This window comes from Antechinus flavipes, chromosome 6, assembly GCF_016432865.1.
Source record: "Antechinus flavipes isolate AdamAnt ecotype Samford, QLD, Australia chromosome 6, AdamAnt_v2, whole genome shotgun sequence".
Taxonomy (NCBI): Eukaryota; Metazoa; Chordata; class Mammalia; order Dasyuromorphia; family Dasyuridae; genus Antechinus; species Antechinus flavipes.
In genome coordinates, this window is record NC_067403.1 from 168,515,655 (window position 1) to 168,542,524 (window position 26,870).

The 26,870-nt window shown below is 34.5% G+C and overlaps 1 protein-coding gene across 3 annotated transcripts in view; it reads left to right on the forward strand.

Moving 5' to 3' along the window:
* Positions 1-26,870, forward strand: part of ANKRD17 (ankyrin repeat domain 17) — a 140,655-nt gene that overhangs the window by 39,154 nt on the left and 74,631 nt on the right. For 2 of the 3 annotated variants that reach the window (XM_051965349.1, XM_051965350.1), the window contains exons 2-7: positions 16,381-16,534; positions 17,343-17,499; positions 21,025-21,172; positions 21,399-21,546; positions 22,757-22,990; positions 25,398-25,492. In XM_051965349.1, the coding sequence (XP_051821309.1) occupies positions 16,381-16,534; positions 17,343-17,499; positions 21,025-21,172; positions 21,399-21,546; positions 22,757-22,990; positions 25,398-25,492 (936 nt within the window). Of the gene's footprint in view, positions 1-16,380; positions 16,535-17,342; positions 17,500-21,024; positions 21,173-21,398; positions 21,547-22,756; positions 22,991-25,397; positions 25,493-26,870 lie in introns of those variants that run through there. The other variant, XM_051965348.1, reaches the window with a different exon arrangement.

Below are 26,870 nucleotides of genomic sequence, written 5' to 3' on the forward strand. Positions count from 1 at the left end.
CTCTGGATTTCAAGTTCTTCATTTGTACAATGAAGACCTACCTGCTCTATAAGAGCTATATATGTTCAGCTCCAAATACTCCCGAGTTGCTTCACTACTACTAAAGGATTGTGGATTATTTTTTTCACAATATGTATACTTAATACTTACTACTTCTCAAGATTTAGAAAGTTTTAAAGCAGGAGCCTTTACTTTCAGCATGATCTTCACGTGACATTAGCCTACCAACTTGACTCTGAATCTGGCACAACCACTTGGAGTTCATTCTTAGGGCCTTGATTCTGTAATGGCTGACCACAAAGTCTGGCATTGGTTGCACTCAGATGTGCCAAAGCTTCTTCACTTATAAGAGGAAAAGAACAGTGTGATCACTTTTTCCTCATTGTCCTCCAGAAGATGGTAGACTTCAAAGATTCTTTTGTTCATATGATTCTGTATTTTTATTAAATCATATAAATCTCCAGTTTGCCCAACCAGATTAGAATTCAGGAAAATGCTTAATCCCTCCCTTCCCCGCCAATTAAAATGCAACAAAAGTTACCTTGTAGTGAGAAGAATCTGTTTCTATTTGAGTTTGACACCACTATTTAGTAAAGTGTTTTGTTAGCCATAAGATAGGGTGTCTTGAATTTTTTGGGCCTAGCAATGATTTGATAGTGATATTTGCAGAAAGGCACTGTATATCACTATCTATGTGGTACGTAAACAGCTGAAAACTTGAACAAAGATGATAATGTGTAAAGGAATCTGGAAAATGAAAAAAATTCAAATTCTTATTTAGCCAATTGAAAATAAGAGTAAAAAGGATTAAAATGACAGAGGGGAGTCACAGCAATATAAAGAATAAAATAAGAGTTTAGCCATCAGTCAAATTAGAAATCCTTTGAAGGTAAAAGATTGATGTGAAAATTTTATTTTGGTCCATAAGGTATCAAGAGATTGAAAACGGTGACAGTATAAGTTAAATCAAAAAAGAAACAAAGCTTGCATTCTGTTAATAAAATGAGTGATAGAACAAATAGCAAAAGAGAACTGGGAACCAGATAAAATTTTTTTTGACTCAAACTGAATTACTAGCCTTCTTTTAGAATCTGCTTTAATGGAGGGCATCCAACCTTTCTTCCAGAGATGAGAATATTAGTGACCTACATATGTTGACCAATTAGGTGTTTGCATTTATTTTTCCCCCTATAGGTAAGTAGATATATAATATCTACTTTTTATAATGCACAAAGACAAATGTAAAATTAATCCTGTTCTGATGGAATTTGCATTCTAATTCAGGAAACAATATGTATAGAGAGATTATTTACAAAATAAATAGGTAATTTTGGGAAGGAAGGTGCTAGAACAACAAAGACCATATGGAAGGTCGTGCTCAAGTTCAGTCTTTTTTCTGGAGGGGATTGGGAGTGAGGCAGTTATATTTTCTGTATTTATCATGTTCTTTGTCCTACATTCATGTACCACATATTTGTATAACTATTCCTCTGTTGATAGTCTACTACTCTAGCCATTTGTCATGATTCATGTAATGCCAGAAATGTCTTTCATTGGAGCATGAAGATAAATTAGGAGTTTTTGAAGACAGGTTGAAAATGAGATTGATATTTTTCAAGGGTGGGAAAAAATATCTTCTTATGATAAAACTGGTAGGAGAACTTAATGTCTTTTAATTTCCATAATTCCAAATTCCTTTCCATATTCTAATCTTCAGTTTGACTATTTTGTCAGGATACTTTCGTTTTGATTTGGCTCTTGGCTCCTTTTTTTCTCAATATGCCTCCAGGGAACAATATAAATTCTGCTATTTAGCTTTTGGTAGTAGTCCTCTTTTTAACCCTATTGTGCATTCTGCATTCCAGAAAAACCAGTTTTATTTTTGATTCTACAGTCCTTCTTTCTTTTTACACTAGCTGTCCCACTTGCCTGGAGTGGGACCTCTGCTTTATTGATTCCCTAGGTTTCTTTAAGATACAACTTATTTGCAAGAAACCTTTCTTAACAATGTGGTGCTGCCTCCTCCCTCTCATTGTCTCTTTTTCTGTACAAACTACTATTTTAAAAACCTATGTTTTTTGCATTGTCAGGAAGACTCGAGTTCAGAATTTACTGTGACTCCCATCACTTTACACACTTATCTGCTTTACATTTAACTGTTAAATGGGGTATAGCACACACTTCCTGGGGGTGTTGTGAAGATCAAGTGAGGTAACAATTGTACTATTGTTGATTAATTGATACTGACCCTCTTATTGTAAGCTTTCAGAAAAATGTTGTGGTATAGTCTATAACAAAACTCAGGATGTTAATGTGACAGGTTCCTCATTAATTAATAATTATAAAAAGCCTTATTTTTATCTGATGTTCAGTAATCCGCACTATATTACATGGAAAAAACAATGATAAATCTTCAGAACTTCCTATCTGAATTCTAAAAAGAATCAGATGTACAGTAAGAGATAATTTAAGCAACATTTCCTAAGACTATATCAGAACTCAATAAATAAACAAATAAGAGTAGAATTTTATTTGCTCTATCTTTTCCCTGACTGTGAGACATATTGGGGCTTGGTTAGGTTAAATAACTTGCCTCATTAGGTGACTTTCACATACAGTGTCAAAAATGAGATTTGTACCCATTCTATGCAGCCCATTTCCCATTTCTCAAAAGATGGTTTCAGGGAATTGCAATATTGATTTGTTCTTTCCCCAGTCACCATTATTGTGACTATTATTATGTACAGTAATAGTGCACTGTCCCATGCAGGCTATACTATAAGGCTTTGTAGGATATAGATGTGGATATATATTACTGAAATATTACTGGTATAATTGTCATTGCTTTGTCTAGCCAAAAAATTGCCTTTTATTAAAAATAAGAATTACTGATCCTATTGTAAGGGGAGAAAATGAATATTTTGGCCATTTTAAAAAAATAGATATATTGCAAATAATAATTAGTAATTGAAAAGAGATTCATAAAGTGCACCCCATGTTTCTATAGGTGTAAAATTCAATTCCACAATAGTATTCCTTCGCATAGAGGGATAAAGAATTGTTTTTGTTTTTAAAACCTGAAGGGTACTCAAAAATTGTTCAGTCCTTCATTTTCAAAACTTCTACTTTTAATAGTTAAATAATAATTTTAATAAGTTCAATAAGTAAGTACATTTATTGCCATTTTAAGCAATTAAAGTTAATTAAAAATCTTAATAGTTATTTCAATTAATAAATTTAGCTACACGAAGACTTTTACACTGTTAATACTGTACCAGCATTGTTGCCATTTTCCCGAGAGGCTCTGATTACTACTATATATCTACTATATAGATCTAGTAATCTTTAGATCTCGATTACTTTTCAGATTGGCTGTTATTTTCCCAATTATTCATTTTTGTTGCCTGTCTAAAAGTTTTAGTTTGCATTTATCTTATTAGTTATTTGGAACACAACACTCTTCTATTTGAGAACTATCTATTAATATCCTCTGATCTTTTAGCTGTATGGGACATTTTAAAGAGAAATTGTTCACAGCTATAGTCCCAAGGCATCTACAGTGCCTTTTCTGACGAGGGGGAGGGTGGGGAGGAGGGAGAACAGCGCTGGTGGTGGTGGAATTTTCTAATTCCTTCATTAAAAAAAATTCTTGCAGGCTTCCAATTTCTAGTTAATTCTCCAATGATAGATACAGACCCACTAAATCATAATTTTATATTGTAAAAAATGGGCCCCTACCAATTTTCACAGATGATTTTGAGTTCTAACGGTAGCTGTTCATTTGAAACTCTGGTGTTCCTCTTGTAAAACCTAAATGACTGAATTTTCACTTTTTTTCCCATTGAAAAAAAGCAAGATTGAATCCTGGCTGCCCTTGATTTTCCTTTAAAAAGGAGATCACATTCTCTTTTTCCATAGAAAGAGCTGTGAAGGGAGCTGTGTTGCTGAACGATAATGATTTACCATTTCCCTTGTCAAAGTGAGTACCTTCCTTGTTTAGAAAACCCAGAGTGAGGACATAAAATATCCAAAAATGACAAATCATGTCATAAAAGAAGAGAGAACAGACACACAAGTAGCTAACAGGATTTGTCTAAGAGAAGTTCCTGCAGAGTTACCTAGATTCTATCTGTTCAGGAGATCAGCAGTAATAGGGAAGATTGAGAGATAACATAGTATTTATCAAGCCTTAAGTATAGGGTTGTATGTAGGCATATTTCTGTCACCTAGCTTCTATTTTTGAACTTATCAGTGAGGGGAACCTTATGATTTAATAGAATAACTTTTTATTCTATAGCTTCCCTATAACTTTGTTTGTTTCAATTCCAAGACCAGAATTCCAGAGAAAAAAATATTCTGTTACTTTCAGTTATGACATATGACACGGTTCCATTCTTTTCTTCTGGCTATGGGTCAGTATATCAAGATCATCTTAAAATCTGGTGTTCAGATTTGCACTCAGGTTTTCAAAGCACTTATGTTCAGAGCAATATATTGGTCACAGTATATTGTGATCCTCATTTTACAGAGGAAGAAACAAGCTGAGAGCTGATGAAGTGACAGGTAGTACCTGCATACAGTTTGTGAAGGGGGTGATTTTTTTTAGAGCACATTGTCCCAACTGATTATTCAGATTGCGTTTCTTGTAAGTGCAAACTTGGTTGGGTTCATTTGATGTGAATAGAGAAGATTTCAGTGTTAGTAATAAATTTTTTCTCTAGAATGTGGAATGTGTGCTCTTTCATTCTTAACCTTAATGGATGAGTATGATTTCAAACTGAGAGCTGTTGAAGATCTTATTTTAAAAAAGACCAAGTCTCCCATTGCATCCAGGGCCATCTTCAGTCGAAATGTCTGAGCACAGGCAAAATCTGGGTCAATTGCAGGCTAGGTAGAGCTGGATGCTCAGGCTTGTTCCATGGAGGGCTCAGCTGTTCGTTAGACCCTGGCATTTTTACCTTGTCTGAGTGACAGTCTTGAGTTCTGTGAGGTGTAAGATGAGAGATTTGAGGCTCTCCAATTGCAATTAAGTTAGTTGCACGTTTTTTTTTTTTTTTTTTTGCCTGATTTGATAGGATTATTATAAATTCCAAAGTTAATAGTAAAAAGTAAACATTACATTCAGACCTATGTGCTTTCATGAGAAATTTTGCTATCACCAATATTTGGTGATATTTTCTTTTATGGATCCTTTGCCAGTTCTTTGTTGGTATTTTTCTTTACCTTAGTTTATGGCCGAAACTGAGCAATTTAAGTAATGGAAAATATATAGCACATCATGAACATCATGTGTGAAGCAGAGAAAAATATTTTCATTTCTGTTCTCATGTCTTGTGATTGAGGTGTACTTGTTGCATTAAATTAAAATTGTGTATTAAAAAACTCTTTGGTTACTTTGGTGAGGTGAGAGTTGTTACTTTGTACTTGGACAAACAGGATAAAGTAATCTCCAGCCTCACTCATGTGAGTGATCAAACACCTCCTCTTCTCTCATCCCACCTTTGAGATCTGTCCTTGACACACATACAAGTGAAAATGTAATTTCTCCTTTAGCTGCCATCATCTTGATGAGACTTGATCTGTTGGCCTAGACTGGAACCCTGTCATCTCAGATTTTCATCCTTTTCTCATTATTTTTGACTTCATAGCATTTTCATTTTAATTTATCCTTTGCCCATTAATCTACACACCTTGTCTTACTACCATAAATCCACACATCCTTCTCTACGTCTGCTTTTTCCTACCTTTTTTCTTTTTCTTCCCTCCTCCCCCCTCCCCCGGCAATTGGGGTTAAGTGACTTACTCAAGGTCACATAGCTAGGAACTGTTAAGTGTATGACGGCAGATTTGAACTCAAGTCCTCCTGATATCTAGCTGCCCCACAAAATTTTAACAGAAAGACAATACTTTAAAAGATACTTATCTGGGGTCAATTTTGCATGTGTGTGTGTACGTGCGCACATGCTTTATTTTTGTGGGTGATTTTAATGGATTTTTCTTGGGGGGGGCTCTATGTTTCCAATTTCTTTAAATTTCTTAAAACTGATTTGTCTCTGCTCTATAAGCTGTATGATCTTAGGTAGGTCACTTGATCTTTCTGACCTCATGGTGTCAACATGTTCTCTTCTTGCATGTGAAACTCATTAATTATCTCTCATAACTCCCTCAACTTGTGATTATAGCCATCCCAATACAAGCAGACTACCTACCTCTTGCTGGTTATTCAATTTACATTTCTTGCAAATGCAAATCTAATTGGATTCATTTGGTGTGAATAGAGAAGATTGCAGTGTTTGTTGATTTCCTCTAAAATATGGAATATGTACTTACTTACCTGTCCTCTTTCATTCTTTTCCTTGCTCAACTTTTTTTTAAAGTTTCTTTTGTGATACAGTTATCTTCTTCCTTAAATAGAAATAGTAATTATTTTCCTTAACCCTAAATAGAACACTGCTCCTCCAATATCCTTGGCCTTCCTTCCCCTCCAATAGTTCGTGGAAAATTGAGATCCCCGTAGCTTCAGGTCTCTTAAGCTTAATTAGGAGTGCCGATTAATCTACCATAGGTGTTTTGGTAATTAAAATGTTAGGTAAACGGTTAAGTAATTAAAACTTTTTTCATCCCTCTTCACCTATTTTGTAAATATTCTTAACTCATTGTTTGCACCCTGGACTGTACTTGGTGATACTGCAGTGGTAATGCAGGTGTCCCTTGCAGCAGTTGCCAGTGCTGTGGAAACAATGTGTTCATCATATAATGTAATCTTCAGGCATTTCATCAGTTATATAGGACTGACAGTTTTTATTAGTAGAGTATCTGAAACATATAGTTATATTTCGTTGTTGAAAATGTCAGTATTTGAATGGTGAAATCTGCCAAGATTAGCAAATGATTACTTCTCCCATCCACTTCCAGGCATGTGGCTAATTCCTATTCCTCATAATTACTGAGAAAATCTAATCCCTTAGAAAGGGAATTGTGGGAGAAAGTGACTTTTGGTGGAATCATTGGTTAACAAAAAGAATCAAAACTGGAGGCTATCCTCAAAAAGAATGTCCGTTTTTAATTCGGTAGTGTCCTCTTGTTACTTTGTAATTTTGAAGGTTGCAGTTTACTAATTTTCACAAGTGTATACAAATAATGCATAGTTGTTCCAGAGTAAGGAAAACAGAAAACAAGTTGTTGTTGTTTTTTTTTTTTTTCCCTCAACACACCCTTATATCTATTTCTGATAAAAGTTTCTGACAATAAAGCTTGTCTTATTACTGTTATTTTCTGTTATGAAGTGAATCCATTCTACCTAATATTTGCATCTGAACTCTTCATTCTTGCTGTTTTCTCTGTATTGAGATTTTTTGAATTTTGGGCTTTTTACATATGGGAAATCAGTAAAGGGAGTCATGGGAGATTTGAGGAGGGATGAAAAGGCACCTGTTTGAGATTGTGTAACAGATTTGTAGGGGTGTCACTACAGATTTCATTCAGCAACATCTGTTGAAACTTGGCAGAATAAGATTATTAATTCTAACTCTAGAAAGGAGATGGCTTGCTGCTTTTGTGACCTTTAAACTCTGAGTGGCTCCACTTTGGTTCTGTATGGTCTTTCATCATCTATGATCCCAAGTTCTTATGATCCTTTCCTACAAATCTTTCTTGTTTAGTTTTAAATACCAGTGTTTTATTTTTTTTCCAAACAGCTCCCAATCTTCAGATGTACTCAATGATGCCTCAATTCTAGCAACATGCATTGTTATAATTTTAGTGGGTTAGGGGATTAACTACCAATTCAAGGTATAGAAGAATGAGGATTTGACAGGGGGAGGAGGGAGAAACTGATACAAAAAGGAAAATGGAAAAGAATGCATAGAAGAAAAAAAGTGCTTCACTGCATGTAATGAAAAATCTACATTAAAAAAATAAAATATAAGAATTTTATAAATGTATAATACATATAATTATGTATAATATATAAAATTTTATTTATATTTATATAATATAAAAACATTAACAAAAATGTTCATCTCCATTTAAATTTATGCTACCCACATCTCTTTGGGTACATATACCCAACATATCAATATTTACATTGATAAATATAAATAGGCTTGAAGCAAAAATTTTTTGTTTTGTCCCTCTCCCCTCTCCCATATCCATATAGTTTGTTTCTTGTATATATGTGTTGGGGCATCTAGGTGGCGCAGTTGATAGAGCATCTGCCCTGAAGTCAGGAGGACCTGAGTTCAAACAGGGTCTCAGACACTTAACACTTCCTAGCTGTGTGCCCCTGGGGGTAAGTCACTTAACTCTAATTGCCTCAACTCCCCCTATCCCCACCCTCCCACCCCTCCACCCCCCCTCCAAAAGAAAAGAAAGAAAAGAAAAGAAAAGAAAAGAAAAGTAAAAAAAAAAAGAAAAGTAAAAAAGTCATATATTTTTCTTTGCCTTCTTCCCAGTGCCTTGCATATTCTTGGGTTTCTGTTAACATTTGTAATAAGTTTTTTACTAAGACTCTAGGTTCTTGTTCTTGTTCCTTAGGGAAAATGGAGAGATGTTTTTGTTTTGCTTAAAATTCAAAGAACTAAAAAGCTTCAACTTCATTTAATTACATTTAGTATAATTTTTAGAATTGGCCCACATCAAACATTTGTTCTCCAGATTTTTTTTTTTTTTAGATATATGAAGAGTACCTTTGCCCCTTTCGCTCTTTTCCTTTTAGGATGTAAGCTCCTTGAGAGCAGAGCTAATTGTTGACTATTTACTAAATTATGTCAGAATTTTAAAATATAATAACATATAAACTACATATTCATATGTACTCTATATAAATAATGTGAATAAATAAGTTTACAGGAAATCTGAGTTTCTTTCACAAAGAGAGGTTATACTTAGTACCACTACTATGATGGGTTAGTAGTATGGTGGACATTTTTAAATGTACTAAAAGATGGGATTGCTGTTAACATACAGAGGATGTTGCTGTCAATAAAAAGTTTACAAAGTAATTTCGTAATTTTCATAGGTACATTTGTAAGAATGTAATGTTTTTTTATCTTTGTGTAAAAAATAAAATTCTCCCAAAAATGCAGGTTAAGTTTGTATTTATGAAGCTATTCCTCTTAGACATTAACTTGATCTGGATCATCATTCTTGGGAATTTCAGGATTCTAAAATCAGGATTGTTAGAGGCTTAGAGATCATTTAGAGATCATTTCGAATTCTCTCTGAAACCTTTCTAGTAAGTGGCCATTTAACTCTTTAAAAAAGTGGAGCAAAAGCAGCCAAGACAGTTATATTTGAGTATACCAAATTCCACCTCTGTTGAGCCTTAATAAATATTTTGTAGCATATAATTTCATTTGACGTCTTAGTTCCTTTAACTGATACTTCCTAACACTAGATATATTTTTTCTGTACAATCCTTTGTACTAATTTTCCCTGTTAGCTTTGTGTTATCTGCAAACTTGAGAAGTATGCCATTTACACTTTGAGCAAAAAGACCAAGGGGAAAAAATGTACAGGACCCATCACTTCTGGAACACCCCACTGTTTGTTCCAAACTAACATTAAAGACCATTTAATTGCTTCCAAATTCACCTGCCTATATTAGAGCATAGCTTTCTTCTTTCCAGTCTTTTACAAATGAATGGCATGAAAGACTTGCAGATACTTTGTTCAACTCAAGGTAAACTGTGTATCTAGAGTAGCCTCAAAGCTACTAGTCTGATCTTGTCAGAGAAGGTAATGGGTGAGTCTTGCATAGCCTGTTTTCACGATATTCCTTTTCTATGTGAGTACTAATTCATTAGCGTTTATTTTTACGTGGACTTGTAAATCAAAACTCAACTGTATAAGAGTATATTGTATAAAGAGACTTCTTTCTTGCATTTTTGAAAATCAAGATGTTACTTCCCTTCTCTAGTGCTGCAGAGGCAATGTGACACTTTACAGGTTACTGGTGAGGGAGATGAACAGTTCAGGATTCAAATCCTGTCTGTAGTTGTCTGATCTCTTCCAGTCATTCAGTCAGCAAACATTAAATGCCTAGAGTTTTCTCTGATTACAACCATACATAGAAAAAGAAATACAACTCCTGTTTTCACTGAGCTTATCAGGAAAAACACTATGTATTATACAGTATATAGAAGAATATAGTATTGAAAAGAAAGACATTAGTAGTTGAGGGCTAATGTAGGATATTTAACTAGGATTTTTCTCCTACTAAAAATATTTACCATCATTTTTGTAAAAGATTTGACATTTTGCTGACTTGCAGTCAGTCAGTCTGAGAGCGTATTTGAACTCAAGTCCTCCTGACTTCAGGGCTGGTGCTCTTGCCACTATGCCACCTAGTTGCCCCCTGACATTTTACTTTCTGCTAAAGCACTAACTCTAAAAATAAAAAAAATAAAGAAAAATTAAAGTACATTTCAGTCTCTATGATATAAAATCTCTATGAGAACAACATTAATATTTAGCATACAGATTTGGGAACTTACAGCACTGATGATAGAAAATGTTTATGGAATAGAATTTAAAAGTATAGCTTGCAGGAGATACTTAGTATGTATCTTAATAGTGTCTTCCACATGGTGGCCACGGATAGTCCTAAAGATTAGGCCTATGTCATTCCCCTTTATCTGAAGAGATTCTTTGACTCTTGTACAACTTTTCTCTGACTAGTAAAAATAACATTAATTGCTAGTATTTACACTAATTCTCATTTGATCTTCACAACAATGCTGGGAGCTAAGTGTTATTATCTCTACGTTTGAGTAAACTGAGGCAGTCAGATAAGTGACTTGCTAAAGGTTACTCAGCCGTTTATTAAAAAAACTCTTCTCAATCTTGCTGCAGGAGATTTTTATAGATTTTTTTATATATAATGGAGGTCCCGTCCCTTTGCCATTCAAGGCTCACCTCAAGTGCCATTTTCTTCTGGAGGCCTTTACTATTTCCCTTATTTGTTACTATCTCTTATTGGTGTTGTTGTGTTGGTATGTATATCATATTCACTTGTTTGTGAATATTTTATCATTTCCGGAGAATGAAAATTCCTTGAGAATTGTGAATGTCTCAATTTTATATTTTTATTTCCAAGCCCTTTCCTCTAGTAGATACTTATCATTTTATTTTTCTGGATCACATTTTAGAATTGGAAGTTCACTTTTAGAGATTACCTCCTCTGATCCCTCATTTTATACTTGGAGATACTGAAGTCTCAGAGGTCCAGCACATAATTCAAGTTTTCTTTATCCTCTATTCTATGCTTGAAGAATTTGGTGATATAAAAATCAATCAGTTCATTAGTTTCCCTTCTAGACAATAGGCTATTCCTCCGTTATTTCTCCTCTCCCCCTGCCCCCTGCCCTCCTCCACCCCCCAGTATTGTTTCTTTCTGATCAGATCTTGTTCCTTTGGTGAGACCTTCCTCACAGAGAATCTTTCCATGAAGTCTTTTATCAAAACATCACTACTTGACTGACTGAACTTTTGTGCTGTCCTGAACTATTGTTTAATTACTTACAAATTAATTTTTTTTTCTTTCTAATAACTTGTATACGATGTCTCTTGTTTTGCCTCTTCTTTTTTCCCTAATGAATTTTTCTAGTGAAACTCACCCCCAACCCTCCCAATAAAAGTTGAAAAAAATAACTGGACATTTTTTTGAGATTGATAGACCCATAGCTGAAGTTCAAGTAACTGACAATTTTTAAAAAAATCTTTATGCATTAGTGCCACTTTTTATCAGAAAGCCAGAAATTTTAAAGTTAGAGGACCTGAATTCATATAGCAGTTTGGACACTGATTTTGGCAAGTCCTTTGAGCCTTAGTTTAATCATTATAAAATGATTGCTACATAAGCTCTAGGAAACTTGCAAACTCTAAATGTGATCCTTAAATATTTAAAGGCTCTTGTTATTATTTGTCCTCCATTCTCAAAGATGACCAAGACTTCAGGAAGGTGATGTCATGAAATGCAAGTGAACTGGATTTGAATGAGGGAGGGCTGTGTAAATTGATCAGCTTCACTTTCTCTTCTGGAACCATGTGGGTTCAGTGGCCAAAGATAGATTTGGAGATGACTCTTAATGCTGTGGGAGACTTTGTTCTTTTCTTTAACAGGTTTTAGTTTGAGGCAATCATCCATTCCTAATTAAGTATCCCAAGGGGAGACAGGGAAAGAGATTTCAGGAGTGGGGTAGAATGATCTCCTATATCAAATACTGAATGGTCACCCAGAGCAATGTGTGAATGAATATACTGATTAGTTAGATGGCAAGTACTGTCCATTAGAGAGCCTTTCCATCTAAGACACTTGTGATTTCTGAAAATTGACTTTTTAATACTTTGTATCATACTTGACTATGCATAATTCATATCTTTAGAGTCCTAGTCTAATAAAATAGTAATATCTTACCAACTTTGACTGTAAATTACAATTAAAATGTAGATATGGGGGGGAAGGAGGATTGCCTCTTTAATTTTTTTTTATCAATTTTCTAAATATTTATCAAACCAAGATACCAAATATTTTTACTTACTTTGGAAAATCACAATTCATATAACTATTCAGATGATAAAGTTCGGTCTTTCATAGTTTGTTTTAAAAATTTTCTTCCTGGGGCATTTAGGTGGCATAGTGGATAGAATACTAGCCCTGAAGTCTGGAAGACCCAAGCTCTGGGCAAGTTACTTAACCCTAATTGCTTGGGGTAGAGGGGGGGAATTCACTATATGAACCCAGCTGATATGACCCAGCTAATAGAGTGTATCAGTATTTCCTGATGAGTGAATTTAGTCTATTTCTGTTTCATTTATTTTATTAATAGCAGTATATTGAATTTTTGAAATGACTTACACTAAGGATTGTAAATGAATAAGACCTCAGAAAGCATTCATTTAACAGGAAGCTCTGGGAGTCTAGTTTTCAATCTGTAGCTTACATTTTATGACTTTATTCTCTATAGGCCTGTTTTTTCCTCATTCATAAAGTCATGATGGGAAATGGGAGAGGGTTCGGACTAGTTGATTTCAGCACTTAAGTTTGTCTATTTTATGATTCTCCTGCTTGGAAAGTGGCACACTGAAAAAAATCTTGTATATGATTTGATTGACTCAATCAAATCATATACATCTATATTACTTAGTGTGCTATTTGACCAAAACCAGTTAGTCATAACCTTATAGATTTAGAGTTACAAGTTAAAAGCTCAGAGCAATATATGCTTTCTGATGTTTAAACTGTAAGTATTTAAGTAATTATGTTATGCTAGGCACTATGCTAAGCTCTTCCCATACAAAAGAAAGCTAATTATCCCATTATTCTGTCTTTCATAAACTTTATAAAAGTCCAATGAAACTAACCTACTTGACATATCTGGAATGTACCATTTTCTCACTTTCTTCTCAAAATGCTCAGCTTGCTTTAAGTTACCATTTCTTAGGGGAATCATTACTGGAGTTGTTTCTGGGGTACTCTTTCCCCAGTAGGGGGCGCAATGGATAAAACACTGGATTTGGAATTAAGAAGACCTGAATTCAAACAAGACCATAGAACATTTTTTTTTAGTTGTGGGACTTGAGTCATTTATATTCCTCTCTACCCGAATTTCCTCAATTTTAAAATGGGGATAACAACAGTGCTGGGTTGTTGTAAAGACAAATGAAATATTTGCTAAACACCCAGCGCATATTAGACACTTTCTAATTGCTTATTTCCTTCCTTTCTTCTAATAGTCTCCTCTCTTCCAATTTTGTAGGTACAATATATATTTACACTTTTGTCCCCTCTTACTCATTTTTTAACCCTTTATATTTCAGCTTCCAACCTTATTGCCCTCTCTCAAGTTATCAGTGGTCTTTTCTCAGTCTACGCTTAACCTTAACCTCTCTTCGGCCTTTGACAATATTGATCACTCTCTTCTCCTTGATACAATCTTTTTTCTACGTTTTCAGGACACTAATCTTTTGGTTATTTTTCAGGATATCTCACTATTCTCTTTTGCTAAGTACTCTTTCATTGAGGGCTTTCTAACCTTAGGAATCCTTCAGAGTTTTCTCCTAAATCTCCCTCCTTACTATTTTACTTGGTGATTTTATCAGACTAAGGACCCCATTATCTCTGCTGATAATTCTCAAACCTATCAACTTCCTTACTTTCCTCTAATCTTAAATCTCCAGCTACTCTCAGGGTACGATTAGACCTCACCCTGCCCCCCTACTCTCCCTCTCCAAACTTCCCCATTAATTACTGTAAGGCCCATATGAGTCTCATAACTGAATGTGGGAGTTATATAATTATAATTTATCATCAGTAAATATTTGATTTATATATCCATTTTATATACCTATATATTCTGGATCATGTAAAAAAACTTTTCAGATGAAAGGGGGTGATAAATGGAAAAAACATCATCCTCCCAGTCCCTTAGACTCAAACCCTAGGAGACTTCACTATCTCTAACTCCTTCACTCTATCCTTTCATGGCTTTCCTGCTTAGACTTTTCAAGGGCTTGTTTTCACTTCTACAACCTTTTCCCAATGTACTTCCTTCTATCGTCTAACACTGCTATAGAGCAGGCCCTACTCAGTTCAGGTCTCTTCCCTGCTGTCCATTTTCCACATACAAGTTCACACTAATCATCCCTTTTAAAGACCAGTGACTATTTGTCACCTTCAGGATCAAATACAAAATCCTTAACTTTTCAATTACTAATTCCTTCCTACCTTTTAAGTCTTCTTACACTTTTCTGACACACTGTCCTTTCAGATCCAGTGTCTTCTGATCCATGAAGAGAATCCATTTCTCAGCTCTGGACATTTTCTTTGGCCTTCTGCGCCTGGAATGCTCTGTCCTAGACTGCCTCCTGACCTCTGCCTGCTTTCTTTAACTCTTAAGTAAAATCAGGCCTTAATTCTTAGGACTTCCCTCCATTTATCTTATATCTGTGTTGGCTTACATATGGTCCTCCCCCATTATAATGTAAGCTCCTTAAGGAACTTGTCTTTTTTTTTTGTATCCCCTGGAGCGTTTAGCTAGTAGTAGACACTTAGTAGTACTTAATGTTTGATTTATCCTTTTATGTGCAAATACACAATTATCTGTTTGTGTTTGCTTTGCTTCTACTGAAGGGCAAGCTCCTTGAAGGTCAGAACTGTTATTTTTCCTGAACGCGAACACACCAGTTTCCAGTTTTGTAAATTTTATTTTATTTTCTTAAAGATCATTACCTGTCATTCCATAGAGGTAGAAAACATTTGGTGAGGAAATATCCTCTAGTAATTCATATTATCCAACTCTTATTATTTTAAAGCTCTCAGAAATTAAGCTTTCTTAATGTTAGAGAGGCCATCTACTTCTATCTCATTTTATACATTCAATTTTAAATAAAATAAACATTGATAAAGTTCCTACTGTGTGCCAAGAAGTACAGGGGACATAAAAAGAGGCAAAAGACTGCTCATACTTTCAGAGCTTACAATCTAATTGGGGGAGACAACACATAAAATGAAGTTGAAAAGGGGGATGATGGAGGGAAAGATACCAATGGATAGAGCTGCATATCTAGTGGAAGACTTTGGAAAGGGATTTTTTTTTTTTTTTTTGGCTCTGCCCTTCAGCTCTCTATTCAAAGGAATGAAGGCTACTACTTAAAAGTTCTGGTGAGGTGAGCCTTAAAGCTGGAGAAAACTCTGGGCTTGTGAGTTTATTAATGCTGAGCTGTTTTCTTACAGCATGATCTTTTTGGATTCAGTTGGTAATATATGAAGAAAATTAGTCTCTGGAAATTAATTTGCCTAAACAGTCACACAGCAAGTCCTTGTCAGAATATGAACTTGAATCCCTTTTCTCCTTGCTCTGAATCAGGTTTTTTTTTTTTTTGTTTGTTTGTTTGTTTGTTTTGTTTTTTTTTAATCTCCTCTGTTCATTTTATATGTAATAGGTAAATTTAGATACCATTAATAAATGGTAATTGGATTGAGGTTAAATTTATGTTTCATTCATGTACCTTGTAAAGATTTTAGGCTAAGCTCTATAGGAGCACAGTGGATAGAATGCCAGGCCTTGAATCTGGAAGGACCATCTTTTTCATCCTTAGACATTCATGAAGAGTTGAATCGGCTGAACAACAACAAAGGATTATCCATAATATCATTTTTGAAAAAAAAAAGAATTTATAAATACTAGTCAAAGTATCAAATTGTACAGATGATCAAAATCTGTGTATGGCTAGATAATATCTGTTGATAAATGAAATCTCTCTAAACAAGTTATAAAATTATAATTGAAAATATACACATGGTGACTTGGAATTTGTTTGAATATTCATCATCTTTGTAATTAGGAATTAATGTGGTGGTGTTGTTTTTCTTTTCAGGTGGAGTCATTCATTTTAGATCAGGATGATTTGGAAAATCCAATGCTGGAAACTGCTTCCAAGCTACTTTTGTCTGGTACAGCTGATGGTACAGACCTCAGAACTGTAGATCCTGAAACACAGGCTAGATTGGAAGCTTTACTTGAGGCTGCAGGTACGTCTTTAAATCTTGAATTAAAAGTAGCAATTCAGAACTGAGTGTTTCTCTCTTCCAAGTCATACTTTTAAATTTTGTTCCATAAACATTTTTTATCATCTACGTTTTAAGTTCCCAAATCTGTATGCTAAATATTAATGTTATTGTTCTCATAGAGATTGAAATGTACTTTAATTTTTCTTTATTTTTTATTTTGGAGTTAGTGCTTTTAAAAATTTGCTTCGCAGAAAGTAAAAGCATAGGATGTCAAATCTTTTACAAAATGATGGTAAGTATTTTTAGTGGGAGAAAATATTTGTTAAATATCTAAATATATCTAAATATCTAAATATCTAAAGAAAATTAAAATAGTAGACATGTGACTAATTCAAATGAAGCAATTTAAGCTGTTTAATGACTGGTGGATTTGTCAATATGTCAATATAAATACTAGCTTAAAGTGACCATTTTTCAAGGCACTGCTCAATATTGTTCTATTAATCTTCAAAACAGTAGTTTAAATTTTATTGGGGTTTTTTTTGGGGGGGATGCTTTTGATTTCTATTTAAAGGACCCTCTTTTAGAGAAAATTTCTACTCCCAATAAAAACTTTTCAACCTTGCAACTTACAGTCTTAAAAGCTCTTTCCCAGGTACTTCTCTCTTTGCAAAGTATTCTGTTAAACTTAGACTTCCTTGTCTCTTGCTTTTTTTTTTTTTTTTTGAGGGCCAACTGACCTTTGACCAGTTTTGTTTGGATTTAAATAACTTGAATTTTATTTGTTTTGCTTTGATATGTCCTCGTTGGCCTGGTAATCACCATGAAGGAATTGGCAAATTATCTACTGCTGATGGTAAAGCCTTTGCAGATCCGGAAGTGCTCCGGAGGTTGACATCCTCTGTTAGCTGTGCCTTGGATGAAGCGGCTGCTGCCCTTACCCGAATGAGAGCCGAGAGCACTGCTAGTGCTGGCCCCACGGACAAGTGAGTGAATAAGGGGCTAGTTAATGGGTCTGTTGTGTATCCTATGTTATATGTAATCTGCTGAATTAACTGACCTAAAACATCACCATCTTCAGTGTATATAGAGAAGCTGTTTGGAAAAGTAGATTTTTGAATACTAACAAAGCGTACTTTTTTCTTTCATATAATTTCTGACACCAGAAGGTTCCATTTTTATTCCTCTCTGTCTGTAATTAAATATTTCTCTTAGGGAAAAATCCTCTGTAATGTTAAATTGTATTTTCTAATAATAACTTTTAAAAATGCTGGAAAAGTGGTAGAATGTTTTGAGAGTAAGTAAAAATAGCGTGTATGGAAGGAAGGAAGCATATTAAAAACCTCTTTTTTAGTTTCTTTAACAATCGAGAAATAGTATTTCTCTACTCCAAAAAAACATTGGCTAAGATAGATTGGGTGGAGTGCAAAAGGCCCTTCTTGGGAAAATGGATTAAGGAGTGGTAACCAAAATTTAGATAAGCATCTTTGGACTTTTGGTCCTTCTTTAGGGCTATCTGAGAATGTAAAGCCTTGCCCCACCTTTTTATTCCAAAAAGATGATAATGATTGGTGTGTTCAGGGAAAGACCCTTTTCTTTTCTTAAAGGGTGTGATCCAGGAAGAAACAGGATAATTAGTCCATTTTTTAAAGAGGCTAGGCTCCTTACTATTCTACAATCCTTTCCCTCCAAGGAGCACACTTTCTGAGGAAATAGCATGGACACAAATCTATACAAACAAGATATAAGGTAAATTGGAGGTAATAGCATGGGGTCAAGGTACTAGCAATAGGGGAAGTCATAAAATTCTTGCAAAAAAGGTAGAATTTTAGTTGAGACTTGAAGGAAACCCTTGTAGCCAGGAGGTGGAGTTGAAAAAGGGAGGGCATTCCAGGCTTGTCAAGTCAGTCAATGAAAATACCGACTTGGGGAGTTGCTCAACCGATTTGGGGAGTTGCTCAAAGTTTAGCAGTATCATTGGATCTTGGTATAGTATGGAGGGGAGTGAAGTCTATGAAAATTGGAAGGAGATGGGGCCAGGTAATAAAGGGAGCTTGAAAGCTAAAGCTAATAACAATTTAGTGTTATGTTGGAGAGAGCTGGGAATCAGGAAGACATCTTCATGTCTTTAAATCTGGCCTCAGTCATTTCATAGCTGTGTGACTGGACAAATTGCTTAACTGCTTCAGTTTCCTCATCTGAAAAATGAGCTGGAGAAGCAAATGGCAAACTCCTCTCCACTACCTTTAAGAAAACTTCAAATGAGGTCACAAAAAGTAGGACACGATTGAAAAAAAATGGGTGAACAACAATTTGCTAGGTGTGGAGAGGATTTCATATTCAGTTCTGGAGGTAATGAGCCGCTGGAGTTTATTGAATTGGGGGGTTGGGATGGGGAGTGGGACATGGATGTTTAGAGGGGAGGTTAACTAACCATCATGATAGTTCAGTAATGTAGGCATGAAGTGAGCTCATCCTCCCATCATGTTAGTATGGAAGAAGAAAAGATGAGACAATGTCTTATTCTTCCCTCTGAAAAAACCTTTCTAACCACACTAACAACTTGATAGATATGAATGCATCATACTTGAACTTCTGTTATAGGAAGTTCAGTAATTGGCTTTTCTTTTATGACAGGATAGAACCTCAGATCTGTTGATCTAGTTAAAAGATGTAAACTGATGCTGCTTGAACTATGTACTCTGAGATCCTAAAAGCTATATTAAGTAAATCTCTGTTAAGAAAGGGAAGGCTTCCATCAGGCATTCTCCTTAGACTAGCTGATAAATTTCTTTTCCTTTACTTATTTTATTTGACCTCCAGTCTTATGAGCTTTTTAGGAACTCAGGGTGAAATTCTCTTGCATTGGTACTGTTAGAGCAGAGAAGGGGGCATATATGGAAGATACTATAAAAGTAGAATCAACAGAACTTGGATACAGATTGGATATGTGGGGTTGGGAGGGCGAGACAATAAGGGATTGAGAATAACACCTGGGTTGCCAGCGTGGGTGATTTTTAGCAGTTGATGGTGCCTTCCATAGTAACTGGGAAATTAGTAACAAGTGTTTTTGAGTGGGGGAAGATACGAGTTTAGTTTTGGATATGTTGTGCAAGATATGAGTTTGTAGGACATCCAATTTGTAAAGTTCAGTGAGCTGTATGAGAAGACTGGACCTCTGGAAAGAGATTAAGAGCACTTAATTTATCTGAGAATCATGTGCATAGGTGTGATAATTGAGTCTTGGGGTGCTGATGATCACCAAGGAAGATAGAATACAGGGAGAAGAAGAGTATGGCTTTGGAAGTGTGGCCTGAATGAAGATCTAAGGACACATGAGAAGTAGTAATGGTAGTTGTTTTTCCTTTGAAAGAGAACCATGACTTCAGGAAGGTGATCCCATGACATGTAAATGAATTTGATTTAATTGAGGCAAGACTATGCAAAGTCTTCAACCTCACTTTCTTCTCCAGAGCCATCTAGCTCTAGTGGCAAGCTGTAAATCAGCAGAACATGTGGTCTTTTTCTTGTTCAAGATTCCTAATTAAACTGAGATCATCCTGCATTAGAGAAAATATCAGTGGTCATTGGGCAACTAGGCCAATTTGAATATTTTCTTAAGGCAGAAATTGGTTGTTAGATGAATGGTATTTTTAAAAAAAATTATTTGTCTTATGCCTAAAAGACAACACATATTAACATTTTTCTCTTCAACATTTGGGTTCACATGTCTTCTTCCCCCCACTGTGATCATAATCATTTGCAGCTCCAGTGAAAGTATAAAAATAATTGTTTACTAGCTTATGAATATAAGCCATTCTGAGTAGATTATCCATGGCGATAGACCCCTTTATCACCATCCTCTATTATCCTATTATTTTGCTCATGAGTTAAATTTGCTTTCCTCCTTTTAGCATAAGTTACTATCCTGCCTTAGCAGTGGTATAACCCTGAGAATTCTTGTTTGGGATTGACAAGATGTGGTGGGATAGGGCATATTAAATCAAAAACAATGTCAAGATTTTACATTAAAAATGACAGAAATTGTACTCCCCATATTTTTATTTAACAAAATTGGTAAAAAATATTCCAGATAACAGCTTAATGTTTCTACTGGTTTAAATTATATTTTTGAATGGCAGCCTTTTATAGATTTTTAATAATTTCACCACTTACTTGAGTCCATGTATTTTTTGACAGTCAAGTAAGTTTTGCATATGGAGATTTTATTTGACATGTACTTGCCACACATTAAAATTAACTGGAAACCCTGAAGAGAAGATATAATTGCAGATATGAAGGAATGTGATATGTATTATTTGGAAATATTAACCTAGTATTTTTTAAAGGAAGAACAAATTCATGGTAGAAGTAGAAGTATCTACAAACTATATGTGATATAGTCACATGATGGTCTGTCTAATTTGACTTGGGAAAATAATATGTTTCTGATCAGAAATTCTCAGTATGCTTTGTATATAGTGAAATTCTGAAATTTTTTCCTTTAATAGTCGCAGTTTGGCAGAAGCCTGTTCAGAAGGAGATGTAAATGCTGTGCGAAAATTGCTAATTGAAGGGCGAAGTGTGAATGAACATACAGAAGAAGGGGAAAGCCTTCTTTGTTTAGCTTGCTCTGCTGGATATTATGAGCTTGCACAGGTTTGTACTTTGAGAGATAATAATAGATTATCATTTTGTTACCTAACTTTTGCTTATTAAATAACTATGGACACTTCTTTTCAATTGTTTGTCAGATAATTAAACATTTACCTAAATTTTGCACTAGTAATAGGCAATTGTTAATTAAATGCTCAAGAATTCCAAATCAAGCACTTGGACACTTGCTGTTGCCAGCATAACCTTGTAATGCTTTTTTCCCTCCAAGGTTTTGTTGGCAATGCATGCTAATGTAGAAGACAGGGGCATTAAAGGCGACATCACACCTTTAATGGCTGCTGCTAATGGAGGCCATGTCAAAATCGTGAAATTGCTGCTGGCTCATGGGGCCGACGTCAATGCACAGTCTTCAACAGGTAATGGTTATCTCTTGCTTGGCCTTCCAGAAAGGTAATAGCTTAATATAGTAAGTATCTGATAGGTTGAAATAGCCATTATTAACATTGTTCCCTTTACTCGATTCATTTTTTAAGTGATCCACGTATTTGATATTTACAAAAAATTGTTCTGAATATTAACATAAATTTCTTTCAAAATATGTTTCAAATGCAACTACTCATTCATTAGTATATTGTCTCAGTATATGTGGGGAAATTGTAATATATGGTATCAGGTCATCTGTTTTTGACTGACATCTTGACTATTCTTGATGGGGACATTTTACCAAATTTCTTCTAAAACCCTATGGTAATGAGGAGATTTGGAGGGAAGAAAGATGTTTAATTCCTTACTATTATAATGACTCATAATGCTGTAATAAATGTTGCTGAGACTTCTTGCTCTTAAGTCATTCTTTTTGACCAGATTACATAATTTTAAAGGTCCAAGAAATGCTATCAGTTTCTCCAGAGAATGTTGTTTGATCATCTTTTGTATTTCTTTTTAGAATTATTTTCCCTGTGTTTGTATGTGTATGTTTTTAAAGCATTAAAACAATCTACAAAAGATTCACAAACTGAGATATAAATCAGTAGATATGGTTTCAAACACTGTTATTTTGTATGGGAAGGAAAATGTCGTTTTGGTACACTTGTAAATCTTAACTAGCCTAAAATTATCACTTATTAACTTTCCGTATCATTAATCTTCCATAAAGTAATGATGTCTTAGAAGAACAGTATGTACAACAGTTCACTGTTAAAGGCTACGGAATCTAGTAATTTTGTACTAGATGAATAACTTTCTAACTAAAAGAATAAAAGCTTTGTGAAAGACTAACCTATATGACTTTTGTTGGAAAGAAGGCAAATAATTTTTGCCTTTCCTGAAGCTGATGCTTTTTATTCTCTGCTCCTGAAAAATATATATTTTTCTAGATAATATCTGACTTAATTTTAAGCAGAGAAGAATTTAGATAATAGCTTTTAAGGAAATTAAATCTAATATAGTTAGCATTTAAGACTGTGTTAACTGCAATATCATACACATGCATTACCCCCCCCCCCACTCCTCCTTCCCAAGAACCCTCCCCCATCCCTTTTCCCTTGCTTTTTTCTTGCTAAAATTTATTATTTTAATTTCTTTTTATCTTAGTAACTTTGCCCTTTTTTTCCCTCACTATACCAGGAAATACAGCACTCACATATGCCTGTGCTGGAGGCTATGTAGACGTGGTAAAGGTGCTCTTGGAATCTGGTGCTAGTATTGAGGACCATAATGAAAATGGTCACACTCCCCTTATGGAAGCAGGAAGTGCCGGTCACGTGGAAGTAGCCAGGTTGCTGCTGGAAAATGGGGCCGGAATCAATACACATTCCAATGAATTTAAGGAGAGTGCACTTACTTTAGCTTGTTACAAAGGTAGAGTATACAATCTTTATTTAGAAAAAAATTATTTTGATTTTTTTTCTGGTATCAGATTATTTTTACCAGAGATTAAAATGTGAACATTTGCATCTTCTAGTTTAGAAATTTCTTTTTAAATAAAATACTTGAATTGGTTCTCAATGAATGAAAACCACTTAAAATCTATTTACTGAAGATTCAAAGGTCATTGACACTCATTATTAGTTGATTTTGTGGTTCTATGAAATTGCTCAGTGGTTCATTCATGATGGTTACAAAAACTGAGTTATTTGATAGGAAAATGGGAAAGAGATAAGAAAAAATCAATTGCAAATTCAGTGACAGATAATGACTGTCAAGTATTGGACTGTTTTACTGAGAAGAAATGAGCAAAGCTCTACAGTGCCTAGGCATCTCATTGGCACTCGAGGATATCTTGGGGACAGTTGTGATACATAATAAAATTGAGATACAAGAGAATGGTGTTAATCTTGTCTCTGCTTTTGACCAGTAACTGACCAGTGACCACAAGTCACTTAACTTCTTTGTATTTCAGTTTAGACCATATTAATGATAGTAAATCTTTAAAGCAATTTTAAATTCTATAGTTCTGTGATTGATCTGTGCAGTGGACGCTCAACAATCCTGGATGGATTTGCTAAGTCAAAGTAATGTTACTTCCCTTCTTGAGGATATCATTTGACCTCAGTGGCCACTAAATATCACATATGTCATTGTAGCACAAATAAATAAATGTTTGGAAAGAATTCATCTCTAGCATTGGATTAAAAAAAAAATTCTCAGTTCAAGGTTGTTTTGTTGTGATAAATCAAATCTTTCTTTAATAGACGCTCCTAGAATTCCTCAAATCATGCCCCAAATAACATTGGGGTTAATAAAGTGGGTGTGAGAAGGTGAGAATTATCATTGACTGCATAGTAGAAACAAATTAGAATAGAATAAAATAAATATTTGATATTATTGGGAAAAGCTGCAAATGAGGTTAGGCTTACTTTACTGTAGAATCCATACTGAATCTCCTCTGTTGAAAGGGCAGGCAAAAACACAAGTTACTATGATCTTATCGGGAGGACAATTATGTATGGAAAATACGAAAGATTTTTAGAGCCAAATATAGTAGAACTAAGGCATATAGATTTTTGATAAATTTTAGATTAACTAAGACATGTTTTGAAACTAGTTGTAGCTGGTCAAATTTAGTTGTTCAGTAATTTTGTGACTTTGCCAAAGATCTCATTTCATTAATTGTCTTTAATCTGTTTATGACAATGCTTGCCAGTTTCTGTTATAGCACTTGCTGGAGAATGAGTAGTGGGTAGACCTTATGTTTAGATAATTTCTAACTCTGGAATAATTCTTGAAATGGTGAAGGAACTAAGCAATCGTGACTGAATGATTTGAAGCTGGAAAAGATGTGTCAGTAGTAGTCCATTATATTGGTTATACACTGAGAACATTTTGGACTGTAATTTTCAAGACTAAGATCAGGAGCAAAAACACTCAGTATTAAATAGAAACTTTTTGAGGAGTTAGGACATGAGTTTAAGAAAAGAGATTGCTTTTGATTTAATAATTTTATAGAAAATTAGCAATTTTATGCTGCATTGCATGCACGTAATAAAACTGTTTGCTTTTAATAGGTACAAAAATGAAGTGGCTAAAAAGCAAGCTTGACAAGGGATTCTTTTAATTTAAAAAAGCAAAGATTATCCCTTGTATTTCGTGTATTTTTGCTTCTTATTTACATCCACAACTTCTACAACACAGTATAATTATCTCAGTTAAGTATTAAGCACTTATTTTGTGCCAGACACTGCTACAATGCTATGTTTGTTAAGTAATGTGGAAAATTGATTCATCTGAAGCTGTGGTGCATATATCAGATGAATTGTCAGATGAATGAAGGAATTATATGCCTTTTTACATATTGTTTCCTGTGATGAATATATTAGATTTATTAACATTAATGGGTTTGACACTTTTGTCCTGGAAATTAATAGTTATTGTTTCAAAATAATTTGTTATTTAACTTAGAAATGGAATGTGCTCCAAAAGTTCATTTATATGCTGGTTATTTGGGATTTCAGATGAGTTGTTGCATTGAAATGACAGCATTTCTAGCACTGATAAAGAAAAGTTGCTAGGAAAGGGACAATATTACAAAGAAAATCTATTGTGGTTTGAACTTCAAAACCAGAAGGATAAATAGTGTTGTAGAAAGTAGAAGTTTGGTCTCTTATAAATTATTTGCCTCCTCCTGACTTTGCTGATCTAATAATTCTGGATCTATGTTAAACTGAACTGCTGAAATAAATTTAATGATAACTATTCTTTTTACTGTATTTGTTCAATTTAGGAGTGATGGAATTTTTTTAAGTAATCTGGTTTACTTTTGATTTAGGTCATTTAGAAATGGTGAGGTTTCTGCTGGAAGCTGGTGCAGATCAAGAGCATAAAACAGATGAAATGCATACTGCCTTAATGGAAGCCTGCATGGTAAGACTGGTGAAACATGATACACATTGTTTTTGATGAGGTAGTCATTGAATATACTGAATGTCTTTGCTGTGCATGAATTCCATAAAACTATTGTTAATTTTCTCATAGTATTTTTGCTTATGGCTAATCCAGATAGTCTGGAGATTTCCAATATGACCTCAGTACAGTTTGCCTCTAGCTAAAGAAACCTTGTCTTTAACTTGACTTGTAGAATAGAATTAAAACTAGGAAAGTTTAGGAAAGCATAGTTTAAATTGGGCTATAATATCAAAATCTTTTGTGGAAGGATCTTGAGAATCTTAACTGTTTTAGACTACAAAGAATTTGGCCATTTTTTCCTTCATGTTTTGGATTTCTTTTCTGTCTTATGATCAGCATCTTCCATATATAGAAGGTCTTTGTGGTACCTGGTTTTTGACTGCAGACCTATTTCTCTCTTAGTAGGTGCTGGATCTTAGAATGTTGCATTTTAAACAAGAATCCATAAGCAAAATAACTTGTCTATTTTTTATTCTAGTCCACCAATGAACTGGTATATCAAGTAATACTGACTCAGGTCTTAACTACTTCCTGTATACTTTCTGTACATAGAAATTGTGAGAAGCCAAGGAAAGGAATTCCTCCTTCTAGGGCCCCTTTGGAGGCACAACACGATCACTTTGTTACTATGATAATTGCTCCTTGATAAGGCCTGCATCCACAGCACTAGGGACGTTGATTGATGTGGGCCACTAGATGTTCATTTCATGTCCTCTACAACTTAATGCTACCTTGTCTTTCCAGCCTTAACTTAATGGCATTCTTTATATTGTAGCCAACTGGCTACTCCTCCCTAAACACATCCCATAATTTCTTTACCTAGGCTTATTCTCCTCACCTGGAATATCCTTTATTCTGCCCTTTGTCTTGTTGAATGCCTACCTGTTCTGTAAAAGCTCCAAAATGCCATCTTTTCCATATAGCTACTTTAGATTCTTCCTTTTTATTAATTATCTCCCAACAGAACTCAGCATCTCACTTTTGTTTTTCCAAGTATTCAAATGCATTGCATTGTAAGTTATAGTTATTTGCTCTTATATAATATCCCCTAATAGAATATAAAGTACATAAGGGCAGGAATATTTGTTTGATTTTGAGTCTCTTCCAGAAGTCAATATGACATTCTGTAGATAGCAGAGATATCTGTATAGACTTATTTTATAATTAGTTTCTTAGAAGGATATGTCCATTTCCAGGGAGACATTATTGGCAAGTCCTTATTGTAGGTGGAACCCGTCAATCTCAGTAGAAATTCCATGTAGCAAATATGCCATATTTGAATGAAATGAGTTTTAATTTTCACTATCCTTGGAATGGGACAGGATTTTTTCTTCTT